The 12,899-nt window shown below is 32.5% G+C and overlaps 1 protein-coding gene across 2 annotated transcripts; it reads left to right on the forward strand.

The window, feature by feature from the left end:
• The first annotated feature begins 791 nt into the window (after window positions 1–791).
• Window positions 792–7,724, forward strand: LOC25486604 (phosphate transporter PHO1 homolog 9). Of its 2 annotated transcripts, XM_013608221.3 has the most exons (13): window positions 792–1,492; window positions 1,804–2,128; window positions 2,540–2,588; window positions 2,669–2,740; window positions 2,843–2,972; window positions 3,336–3,459; window positions 3,545–3,803; window positions 3,908–4,012; window positions 4,089–4,133; window positions 4,826–4,975; window positions 5,783–6,118; window positions 6,425–6,564; window positions 7,263–7,724. In XM_013608221.3, the coding sequence occupies exons 1-13, from the start codon at window positions 937–939 to the stop codon at window positions 7,369–7,371; spliced, it is 2,400 nt and encodes a 799-aa protein (XP_013463675.1). In that variant the 5' UTR covers window positions 792–936; the 3' UTR covers window positions 7,372–7,724. The 2 variants fall into 2 exon arrangements, with proteins under 2 accessions (XP_013463675.1, XP_024631376.1); XM_024775608.1 differs by lacking the exon at window positions 7,263–7,724 and having other exon boundaries at window positions 6,416–6,556.
• The last annotated feature ends 5,175 nt before the right edge of the window (window positions 7,725–12,899 follow it).

Raw genomic sequence — 12,899 nt, forward strand, 5'->3', positions numbered from 1 at the left:
GTGTTTTTAACATTTCTGTAATTAATATAACTCAGAAATCAACCCCTCTCAATCATATTGCTTCCTCGATGCCCTTCAACAAAGGCAATGTACTCCACTTGAGCTTGAGTTGTAGATAATGGCAACATAAAAAAGAATATAATTTTTTTTACCAAAGGTACGAATGGATAGATGAGTCCAAAGTCTACTCCCCTATTTCTATCATATATGTATAAAACACATACACCCTCCCATCACTAATATGAGCAAAAGTTTGATTTTTAAATTGATTCATTAAATGACGTATGTAATCTATAATAAAGACTACATACGTCATTTAATGGATGAATCTAAAAGTCAAATTTTTGCTTATATTAATGACCGGAGGGTGTATATGCCTTTATTGTAGGCCATAGCGCATGCATATTCTTTTGACAGTTACACCTATATATAGCCTTTTCAAAATTTTAAATGCGAAATAATTGTATTAGCTGGAGAAGTTGGAGGATGTGGTAACTAGGACAACTACAGAGCAAACAAACAAAGTAGTTGACACTTTCAAGACACAATAGGAAGTTAGAAAATGTGTAAATACCAAATTGATCAAATTGACAGTTACATTTTCAAGACATACTAAAATAGTCAAAAAAGACATACTCAGATTACCGTAAAAAAAAATTATACTAAAATAAGTCCTTGAAATCAAGTTGCACTCCTATTAGATTTATTTTAAGTTTTTTTTTTTCTTTTCTTTTTTATCTTCTAAGCCTATATATACATATGTACCAATTAGCCTTTTTACAATAAAACAATAGAGTTGCACTCTCCGATGTTTCAAATCAATCTATATATTCTAATTGCTTCTCATAAATACATATCTAATTAAACTTCATTGAAAATTGAAATCTATCTATTTCTGTTAGCATTGTGTAAGTTTCTCACTTAAAAAAAAAAAAGATGAAGTTTGGGAAAGAATTTGTGTCACAAATTGTACCAGAATGGCAAGAAGTATACATGAATTACAACTCTCTCAAGTCTATTTTAAAAGACATGTTAAAGTTTAAAGAGCAAAATGAATCAAAAGCACCAGTGGCATCAACACCAAAAGGATCATTAAAGAGAAGGCTAACTCTCTATAGAGCTTTTAGTGGTCTTAATGGTAAACAAAGAGGAAGTTCAAGTACGAATGAGGACGAAGTAATACTTGTTCGTTCGGAAGGAAGTGAAGATTCAAAAGTGTTGTATCAAACCATGTTTTTAAACCCTTATGAAGATGGAGCAGAGAGAGATCTTATCTTTTTCAGGAAACTTGATGTTGAGTTTAACAAGGTTAATGGATTTTATAAGAAGATGATGAAGGAAGTTGTTGAGGAAGCTGAGGAGTTAAGCAAGCAAATTAATTTTCTTATTGCTCTTAGAATAAAGGTGGATAAGGTCGTGGTTAGAAATCTTGATAGCAATGAAAACTCTTCTTCAACTTCCATTTTAGATCATGTGAATGATGCCAAACATGGTAAGTCAATTGTTATGTTCCTTGCTTTCTAATCTATGAAATGAGCATGCATGCATCATAAAAATTCTAAGCAATTCATGATGTTATTTGGATGCCAATTGCGATTTGCACAAATGGTTGGACCGAATTCTACTCACACCAATTGTGATTTTTGTACCAACAATTAAGATTGTGTCTGATGTTTGAGAGGTGTATATATGCGATACCAGTTGATGTAGATATGCTTCTCAAATTATAACCGATGTCGGAGTGTTAGTGTCCTGTCTGATGTTTGCATTAATACTCTAAGATGTCTATAATTATTTTTGAAGGTCACTCAAATCTACACATGGATGTGATTCATGAAGTTGAGATGAGCCAAAGTCATTTGAGTGATGAAGATGGAAATCGTGTGGCACAAACTAATTCTAACACAAATTCCATAGAGGGTTTTAGACCAGCTCCTTTAGAGATTCTTGATCATGTGAAGATCAATGTGATCACACCAGAAACTCCTGTATCAACCATAAAAGGGCTTCTCTTAAATTCAAAACCTGACATAGAATTTAACAAGAAAGAGCTTAGGAAAGCAGATGAGCAGCTTAGCGCAGCCTTGAAAGAGTTTTATCATAAGCTAAGGCTTCTAAAAAGATACAGGTGACATAGCTTCTTCCTTCATTTTTGAACTTAGAAATTGTATGAATTGATTTATTTGAGTTAGGTGTTTACATATAAGCTTAGCTTCTTTTATAATAGTAGATAAAATAAAGTCTAATTACTTTCATATAAGCTATAAAGTGTTTTCATAAACTATTTAGAGAACTTATGGAATAAGTTAAAAAGAGCTTATGAAAAGAACTAATACAACTCTTGGACATGCTATAAATTGTTTCCGTAAACTCTCTTCAATAGTATCACAGGTGTTTATGCTAATTATTAAACTCAAAATAAGAAAATTCAATTAGACTAAACAATTATGTTATAATCGCATAATTAAGTAGTTTATCCAAACAACAACTTAATAGTTGATTACCTTGTACATGAACGATCTTTATGGTTGGTATGCAGCTTCTTAAACTTATTGGCATTCTCAAAAATCATGAAGAAGTATGATAAGGTATCCTTTATGATTTGAATGATAATTTATTTGCTTGCAATTTTCTAAGTTGGTTTTATCTAACTAATAAACCTTTACAGGTCACTTCAAGGAATGCATCAAAAGATTACTTAAAGATGGTGGACAGTTCCTATGTTGGCAGCTCAGATGAGGTTACCTTTTTGGTTGCAACTCTCTTACCTTTTTTGCACTAATTATTCAATAGATTTGTTCCAAATCTAAAATGCTGCATATTCCATCATGTATTTTAAAAGGTTAATAGGCTCTTGGAAAGGGTCGAACATGCCTTCATTAAGCACTTTGCAAATGGGAATCATAGAAAAGGAATGAATATTTTGCGACCGACCGCAAAGAGGGAACGCCATCGGAAAACATTCTTATTAGGTAAGGGCATGAAGAATTTGTTAATTTTTTCAATAATCTGCCATGGTTTTTATTTGCGGTTGTAATTTCATTACACTGCAAACGTTTATATTGGAGTAAAATGTGGCCAAAGTTATTGTTGTGATGTCATTGTGGAGACTTTGAAATCCGCATTATCGCAGTCGGTTGCAGAATGAAATTTAAAACCACGAGCAAATTATAAGGTCCATTTATACTATGGCAAACATCGGTTAATATTTTTAAATATGCATGTCGTTCTAAATTCGTTGAGACTAACTGAAATTAAATTAATTCAATCTGTCTCAGTTTAAGGCCTAGAAATAACAAACCATGCCTCACCACTAACATTTGATTATTTTTCAGGACTATTAACTGGCTGCTCAATTGCTCTCTTTGTAGCACTACTTATACTCATACATGTAAGAGATATTGGAAAAAATAAAGAAGAAACTGATAGATATATGAAAACTATATTTCCACTATATAGGTAGGTTGGAAATCCATTAGTTTTTAGACTGCTTTTAACACAAAGATGACAAGAAACATGATTGATGAACTTAAGTTTATTGCAGCCTCTTCGGATACATCGTCTTGCATATGATCATGTACTCTGCAAATACATACTTCTGGCGGCGTTTTAAAATCAACTATCCATTTATATTTGGATTCAAGGAAGGAACAGAATTAGGTTATAGAGAAGTATTTCTTCTTAGCACTGGCCTTGCAGTACTTTCATTGGCCGCTGTTCTCTCAAACTTAAACATGCAGATCGATGAAAGAACAAAAAGTTTCAAAGCAATCACAGAATCAGTGCCTTTAGGCCTTGTCATGGTAAGTTACAAGATCATATCTATCTCAAATTTTAATCATCTTATTGTGTATTTTCTCAATGAATATACTTTTCTCATCTTGTATGGTAATGACTTGTATTACAGGTTGTGGTTGTTATAACAATTTGTCCCTTCAACATCGTATATAAATCGAGCCGCTTCTTCCTTATTAAATGTGCATTTCGTGCTATTTGTTCTCCTCTCTACAAGGTAAACAAAGTGAAATATTTCAAATTAATGCACAAAACATCATTGAAGATACTAATCTTGATTGTTTCTGGTTCAGGTCATCTTTCCAGATAATTTCTTGGCAGACCAGCTTACCAGCCAGGTTTAAAATTATATATTATGATAAATCTTAACAAGGTCATACTAACTTGTTCCCTTAGGGCACATGTTAAGCAACCTAAAAAGAGCAACTTTGCATTGAAAAACATAATATGTCAACTTTTAAGAAGTTGAATGCACAACTTTTGATACGTATATTTCTATAATGAGTTCCTTAGCATGTGCCCTTGAGGGCACAAGTTAACATTTGCCATCCTAATATTGTTTACTTCTTTGACTCATAAGTATAGAAAATTTTAAAAACAATACCAAACCAACCGGCCGTTGAATAGGGTACTGGCCAATTTGCTGGTAGGTCTGATTTGGGTTACAATGTAATTTGATTGAACTAGTTCAACAAGACGGTTAAATTAAGTTGGTTCAATCAGTTGAAACGATTGAATCAATTGAACCATGATTTAGAGGTCTCCTTGGTTCGATCTCCGGTCCAGTTTTAAAACAATAATCTATAATAGCATAATTATTTGAGTCTTAATTTACATAACTTTTGTTTAAGACTTGCATACGCTTATACATATTTCACCTATATAGCAATTCAAAATCATGCAAAAAAATAATTGAAAAGCACTCTTTGTTTTGATTAACATATTTTAATTCTCTAGCAATAGAAATTACGAGATCAATCTGATGTAGATATTCTTTTAAGCCAAAACTAAACTTTACTTTTGTGTGCAGGTTCAAACATTTAGAAGTTTGCAATTCTATGTTTACTACTATTTTTACGGGGACTTCAAGAAGAGATCAAACAAGTTCACTCAAGAGGACAACTATAAAATATTTTATATAATTGTAGCTATTATTCCATTCTGGATCCGTTTTCTTCAGGTATGCATCTGCCTTTAATTTTCTAATTTAAGTTATTTCACCACGCTTTAAAGTGAGAGAGACACCACACTTTAACCCAAACTCTTAAGACATTGAGTCTATTTTTTCTTTCTTTCGATAAACCTAGAGATAGAGGTTAGGCATATCAAGGAGAATCAACTATACATCCTAACTAGGTTGACATCTAAATGAAATTTCCCTCCTCTACCGCCTACTCAATATATATTATTAAAAAAAATAAAAATATATATATATATATATATATATATATATATATATATATATATAAGAGGAAGGGCCAAACCAAAACCCTCAAAAAGTAAAAGAAATAGCAAAAAAGAAAAACAATCACCGTAAAAGTCCATTTTGATCTCGAGAGAAGTCCTCCAACACAAACCGAGGTTTAGGATGGTGGAGGACCCTTAGAGCGAGCTTGATAAGCTGCCTTTTGAATTTTCTCTTAGATAAATAAGGTGTAAAAGGTACGTCCCGGTTGCACCTTGAATTAACAGATGTTGGACCAGCTCCATTTCTTTCAACAGGGTTGGATTAACCGGCTCTTTTGGATTCGCAAGGATAGCCCTAACATTGAGTCTATTGATTCCCTCACTTATAAAGTGTTCAAATTCCATTTTACTAAGCAATGTGATACTTGTAACTCACACATGCTACATAAAAAGTTGTGTGTTATCTATTTACTTTTGAACCAGGGTTTCTTCTCTAACAAATGTGTATGATATAATTCATCCATTTTAAACCATTTCCTATTAAAAATATTGAATCTAACATGAAGTTTATTATTTGAAGTGTCTTCGAAGATTATTACTTGAAGAGAGAAATAAAATGCATGGACTCAATGGACTAAAATACATCTCAACAATGGTTGCACTTTCAATGAGAACAATTGATCAGTTTTACTCAGACGTCGCAGCAAACAAGACTACTACTGAGTTTAACGTTTCAAACACTAAAGGATTAATAGTTTGGAAAATTCTGGCTGCAAGTTCTTCAGGCATTGCAACAGTTGTTAATACCTATTGGGATATTGTCATTGATTGGGGTTTGCTTAGAAGAAACTCAAAAAATCCATGGTTAAGAGATAAACTCTCTGTGCCATACAAAAGTGTATATTTTCTTGCTATGGTAGGTTATTTTGTTGCAAATATGACTATGTACTCTTCATTTGTGTTGATCTGTTTGAGTTGTGTTTTGTTTATTTATTGTTGGTTTAAATATCTTTTACTCTCTGCAAAAAAAATTTTAAGCATCTGTAAATTTTTTTAGTCTTTGCAATATATAATTTTTTTTTTCTGGTCATTGACCGAAAACAAAAAAACAAAAGATGTTAATAATTAATATTATTAATTTTTAGTATTTTCTTCTGCACTAAGATTTGAACTTGGATCCTTTTGTGCTGTGTTTACTGATTAATAATGAAAGGTTTTTTAGGTGTTGAATGTTATACTTAGGCTTGCATGGATGCAATCAGTTTTAGGCATTAAGGAAGCTCCATTCCTTCATACATCAGCTTTGACTGCTGTTGTAGCTTGCTTGGAGATACTTCGCCGTGGCATTTGGAACTTTTTCAGGTAACTTTTGTGGAACTTCTTCAATAAATTTTGTACCAATTCAGTGATATGATTACATTTATGTCAGTTTGGATTAGTTGCTAGCTCATAGTAGCTTCTGAATTAAAATAGGTTTCTGGTAATCCGCTTATGAATATATTCTTGATCAATTGTTTGTGTTAATTTTATCAGTTTTCTTGAAAACTAAAATTCCAATTCTAGCAATATCAAACTGCTGTAGTATTCTGTTACAGTTTGTTATATTTAGTTACATCAGTTAGTGGCAAACATTGTTGTCAAAATCCCGACTTAAAACCTAAAATCCAAGGTTTTGCGGTTTTCTTCATCTTCAAGGACTTAAATCCATAGTAGAATCCCAAAATAGGCAAAATTCATCGATTTTAATTGCGATTTTACGTTTTCTTATGAACTAATTCATTTATGACTGTATACCATTTATCACATGTATTTATTTATTATTTATTTTATTTTTTTTGGTAAAATCCATCGATTTTGGTTGCGATTTTACAATTTCCTATATCGATTCTACAAAAGTCCTTGAGTAAAATTCTTCGATTTTGATTGCGATTTTACGAGTCTCGATTTTGCTATTCCCTTTCAACCTGAAGTAAAGCCCCGATTTTGACAACCTTGGTGGGAAAAATGATTGCTACTTGGATAAGATTAAATATTAGAACTTGATGTTTTGACTTGAACAGGTTGGAGAATGAGCATTTGAACAATGTTGGAAACTATAGGGCATTCAAGTCAGTACCTCTTCCTTTCAATTATCAAATTGATGATGATGAAGACAGCTCTGATACATAAACAAGTATGGAGTAAAGATAGGGTGTTTGTATACATATTTTCCAAATCAATTCATTATAGCTGTTTTGGTATGTAGATGTCTCACGTTGAAAAGTGATAAGGCTTGAAAATAGTGTATAAAGAGTTGTATTCTTCACTTTGTAGATTGATTTCGTAAGGTAAGGATCAATTAGGTTCAAAAAATTACTAAATAATGTTGGTATATGTAGAGTGTTGCAAACGAAGGCAATAAAGCCAGTTTGTGTGTGTTTATATATGCGAAGTTAAATGCTGAACAAGGAACTATATCTCTCACTTGCTTCATTATAATTTATATAAGTGAATAGAGAAATTGCTCATCGAAATTATCCATACCAGCCACTGTTTTTATGGCCTTAATATCTTGCCTTCTTTGAGTGATTGGTGACGATTTTGGATTTTGAATCCATGCATTCGAAGTGATTTGCCATTATTTCACACTATTCTTGAATTTAAAAGGTCTTCCATCATCATATCTTTAATCTTGGTTAACAAGACTTCAATATTTCAAGGGTTTACCATCTTTTTGCATTAAGTCTTCATATTTCTCTTGCAATACCTATTTATTCAAGACAAAGTGAAAATGTAGTAAAATATAAATAAACTTAGGGTCTTGTTAACGAGTGCCTCTAGGGCACTCTTTAAGGATCCTAAATATAGTAATTATTCTTTTAAAAAGTCAACTATTACAATTTTCAATGTATTAAATACACAATTTTTCATAAAACCTTTCTATTTAAAGTGCTTAAATAAAACATAGCTTAAAGCATAGTAATATATTGAGTTATCAAACCCCATGCAAGCACTACTAGAAAAAGCAAAATTAGCGAGGGAAATTAGTGACGGAAAAAATGAAATTCCTCACAAATTTCATGGTCGCAAAATTTAGTGACGGAATTAGAGAGGGATTTCACGTTTTCCCTCACAAAATTTCCCTCACTAATTTTTGTTTTTTTAGTAGTGAAGACCCTTCGCTTGTCCTCAAGCAATGAACATAGATAGGAAGAATTTTACGACAAGCATTACATAAAGACAAAAGAACAATGATTCAATTGTATGTATATGAATTGGAAAGGTTTAACAATCAAGGGGTCATCATCCAAAATTACAAATTAGAAATTTAGGATCCTTTACGACTTTACGTTGCATGTCCTCAAGAATTTGAGCATTTTTCTCAAAGAATAAGTCCTACCAAGAGTCTCAATTATAAAATTATTTATCAAAATATATTTTTGGCCAAATGGGGAATCATAAAGTTTAGAGATTTATAACCTTCAAATTTTTTAGAAAATGTAAAAAGGAACATACTAATTTATCAAATTTATAAATGAATTACAACATGGTCATCTTAAAAAGGAATGCAAAGTAAAGTAAAATTTATAAGAATTTACCCCATGCTTGAATTTTACATTCTCTTCCTTGTCGGTTTAATTTCCGCTTTTTCCTTCACGTTCTTAATGGATATGAAGTTTCTACTTGATCTCAGATCAAGCGGTGCTTTATCTTTGTGCACACCACCTCTGTCCATCGATAATGTTACCCTTTCTATATCTCTTCGCTCTACATTATTTGGTATTCTGATGTTAAATGTTTCCACAATGAAGTTGGCATGTTCTTGATTGACAACTTCCTTAATCTTTTTTGTTTTTTATTCTTCCTCATATTCATGTTCCTTCATAGTTTCAATTTTTGGGGGGAGATGCGAATATGGTAGCACTTTTGTTTTGGATACTTCACACTATATACCCAGGTGATATGTTTTCTTCTAACACACAACAAACCTTATTTCTTATTTCTCCAAGAGGTTTTCTATTCTAACACACAATAAACCTTCATAGTTTATATTTTTGGCGGGACAAAGGGTTTTCCTTCAAACTCATCATCAGTAATTGGCTCAGCCTCCTCAACAACCAATGCATTCCATTGCTTCATAGGGCTGTTAATCATATTATCACTAAAAGTAGCCTTTTTGGATATTTGCATGTTACTTGGTAACTTAACACAATTATACCTCTACGTTTTTGATTGAGGCCTATGTGTTCTTTTGATAATTCACTGACAATTGGATGAGTTAGTTAAGGGTGTCATGTCATCCAGCTTATGTGTTCTATCCACTTAAGGGTTTTGCTGGTTCTGGTCAGCTTGATTGTAAGGGGTTTGTCTTTGATAGTTAGTGTTTTCCATTTGAAAATTGTTATGGTATTTGATGACATTCAGTCATACACTATTTTTATAGTCAATTTTAATTATGTTTAATTATGTTTTTAGTCTCTCTTTTTTTGAGAAAATGTTTTTAGTCTATTTTGTTTAGTTAATTTTGAGTCATTTAAATAAATTGTCGTTTTAGAGTTATTGAATCAAGTAGTGAAATGATTAAAAATAGTGGTTTATTACCATGATTATTTGTCATACGGTCAAAGAAGAGCAAAACAAGAGGTGACAAAAAGCAACGACTTTAGAATTCATCTTAATTGATGGGCTTTTGTTGATCCAAGAGGAGGAAATATACATGGAGCAATCAATTGAAAAGGAACGTAGTCAGAAGGAAGAAAATTGTTGTTCACACATATAAGAAGGCTGAAACACACATATCAAAGACAGTAATATCCCTCGGCAGTTAACTATCGACAGATTCAATTTTCTCGGTAGTTAACTGCCGTCGGATCCCCTTTTACTCGGTAGTTAACTGCCGATGTGTCCTGAAGACCTGAAATGGAAGAAGCACTTGCTTCTGACCTGTTATGTGTTTTAAACAAATAACACAACCTATTCCAATATTTTCACATCAACAACAATAATAAATTATAATCATTTGATTCAAATAAAAATGTACCACGATAGTAAATTACCACGATGAAATATAAATGTACCAACATCAGTTAAAATACATAATGTGAACCAAATACGAACCAAAGTTAACAATGATTGAAAATGAAACTAACAATGCCTAAAACCAACAACTCCTAAAACTAACAACATAGCACTACTTTTGCTCCTGCTTCTGATCGGCATGTTGTTTCCTCGGCGCCCGGCCTCACCTCCTGGTTAATATCGATGTGATCAGCTCCCTAACATGACCCATGGCCGCAGACCATTGCTCATGGCTCATCACCTCCTGACCCAACTGCTCATCAACATAGGAAACAACTCCAATTACCACGTCATAGGTATCAGGCGAGCCTCACCTCGCATTGCTCCCACTGCTGTGCAATGATCTTCTCCTCATTAGCTGGCCTCGGAAGATCTCCTAGAAGAAGTGGCAAAATCAGAGGGTGAGACACCCTAATGTACCATATTACATAGCCATCCTCCATCCGCCATTTCTCTATCCTGCTGGCTCACCCCAATCGAGCTCCTTAATCGTGTCAGTACGGAAGTCAAGGAATGCCTGCACAATCTGATCTTGTCGCAGCTCAACAACATCCATCGGATGTCTAGGGACGTTCTGGATGTATCTGTATTGACGCCTAACTCTCTTAGGCAAGTGACGATACACCCTAACAACACCGCACATAACCCAGCCTGAATACCAGAAAATCTTCTCAAAACCCTGAATCTCCTTGTGCTCTTCGTACGACCTCCAAATAACGTCATCAAACTGCATACGATAAAGATTGTATTGAATAACAAATTGTATTCAACTATATTAATAGTAATACATCAAATCCTAGATAGCTAAATCTAATCCCAACATAAAGAGAAAGTTAGTTACCCATGAATGAGTTACAAGTACAAAGAAGAAGAACCAAGAACTAAGTGCATCGAAGGCTTGAAATCAAGCTATAAATGACCTCCAACGGTGAAAAATTGATTCTCCATATCTTTATCTCTCTCTGTTTTGAATCATAAGGTGTGATAACTTATGAAAATTTTGATTTCTAAAGTATTTATACGAGACAGAAAAGTGCAAATTAGCTGAACAAATGCCTGCTTGCCAAGTAAATCAAGGATGCTTGAAGTCACTGTGAATCAAAGAGAATGGTTTTGATGGTTTAGAAGTTCTAATGAAAAATGGTAATGATGATGTTTTGCAAATTCACATGTTGCACATTTAAACAATGACAAATATACATTAACAGGGGGCTTAAAGCAAGAGCATCATTTGGCTCCGTTTCTTATACTTTTAGTGGCGGAGGGGTTAGGTGGTTTAATGAAGAAAACGGTAAATATGAGTTACTTTAAAGGCTTCAAGGTGGGGAGGTAAGATGAAGTAGTATCACTTTTACAATATGTTTATGGAACTCTAATTATTGGCAAACTGGTGGTGGAAAATCTATAGGCTATGAAAGTGACCCTTAGGCAGTTAGAATTGGTGTTAATGTTCGTAAAAACGTCATATCCTTGGCGACATCCTTTCTTAATTGTAAGTGGAGTTTCATTCTCTTTGTGTACTTTGGCTTACCGGTGGGTGCTAACCCAAGTTATTGAAATAAGAATTCATTCTTGGAGGAATAAGTATGTTAGCTTCAGTGGGCATGTAGTACTAATAAATTCACTAACAACATCAATCCCATTTTTCTACTGTTGGATATTTGTATATTGGCTTCACTTTTGTCTAAAACAAATATTTATGTGAGATGTTGAAAACGATGTGCCAACAATTTGAATAATTTAACATATTTTATTTTTTTCATTTTAAATTAATGTGGTCATTTAAATTAAAATGATTCTATTAAATGTCTCATTTATTGGGTTAGATGAAAGGAAATGTTATTTAAATGATATCATTATATGGTAACATCTTTTGATTCACAATTTTTGCAATTAGTGCTAATAATAGCATTCCTAATCAAGGTTGGCTCAACTAATAAAGAGTTGATTCAATCTTATGGGCGTGGATTCAATCCCCATTACTAGCGTGATAATCTCTTTACAGGGGATCTCTAGGTAACTTTGTAAGTGTTGATTGAGTCATATGACATGTCCTGACCATGATGTGTTCTCCAGAGTCTATCTCAACAAAATATTTTATAATAAAAAAAAAACACAATTTTGTTTAAATTATAAATTGTAGATTCCGATAGTAGTAATTGAAAAGCCTCAATCTTTTTATGAAAAATTAAAGTTTGTTCGGCGTATTCTAACTGTTTTTTCTTAAAGAAATAACAATAACAAACAATATAAAAGGAGAATTGAATGATATCCAAAATTAAATTTTAGCTATAATTCATTGATTTTTCAAATTCAATTTTACAAATTTTCTACGATGTTTATCTTGATTTTTTTTTAAATTATGTCATGTCTTTTAATAACAAATGCACATAAATGTGTTTTAATAAAAAAAAAAAAAAAACTACTTAATACATTTACGGCTAATTTTAAAAAAGAAAAACGTCCACGAGATATCACTAATGATCATTGCACCATAATGATTCTTGGGGTATAACATTTATGGTGAGAGAGCGTTCATTTTGTCCAATGTTATTTTAGGTGGTTAAGTGAGTCATATATATACACATCATCAATATTATAATTTTTTAAATATTAAAACTAAATAAACACTCAATCTT

The sequence above is a fragment of the Medicago truncatula genome, chromosome 2 (genome assembly GCF_003473485.1).
Source record: "Medicago truncatula cultivar Jemalong A17 chromosome 2, MtrunA17r5.0-ANR, whole genome shotgun sequence".
NCBI lineage: Eukaryota > Viridiplantae > Streptophyta > Magnoliopsida > Fabales > Fabaceae > Medicago > Medicago truncatula.

Bases quoted from the DNA above. Each gene is read 5' to 3' on its own strand.
- LOC25486604 (XM_013608221.3), top strand. From the start codon at position 937: ATGAAGTTTGGGAAAGAATTTGTGTCACAAATTGTACCAGAATGGCAA. The intron at 2,589-2,668 runs GTATCCTTTATG...AAACCTTTACAG, and splicing joins TCATGAAGAAGTATGATAAG to GTCACTTCAAGGAATGCATC. The intron at 3,804-3,907 runs GTAAGTTACAAG...CTTGTATTACAG, and splicing joins TGCCTTTAGGCCTTGTCATG to GTTGTGGTTGTTATAACAAT.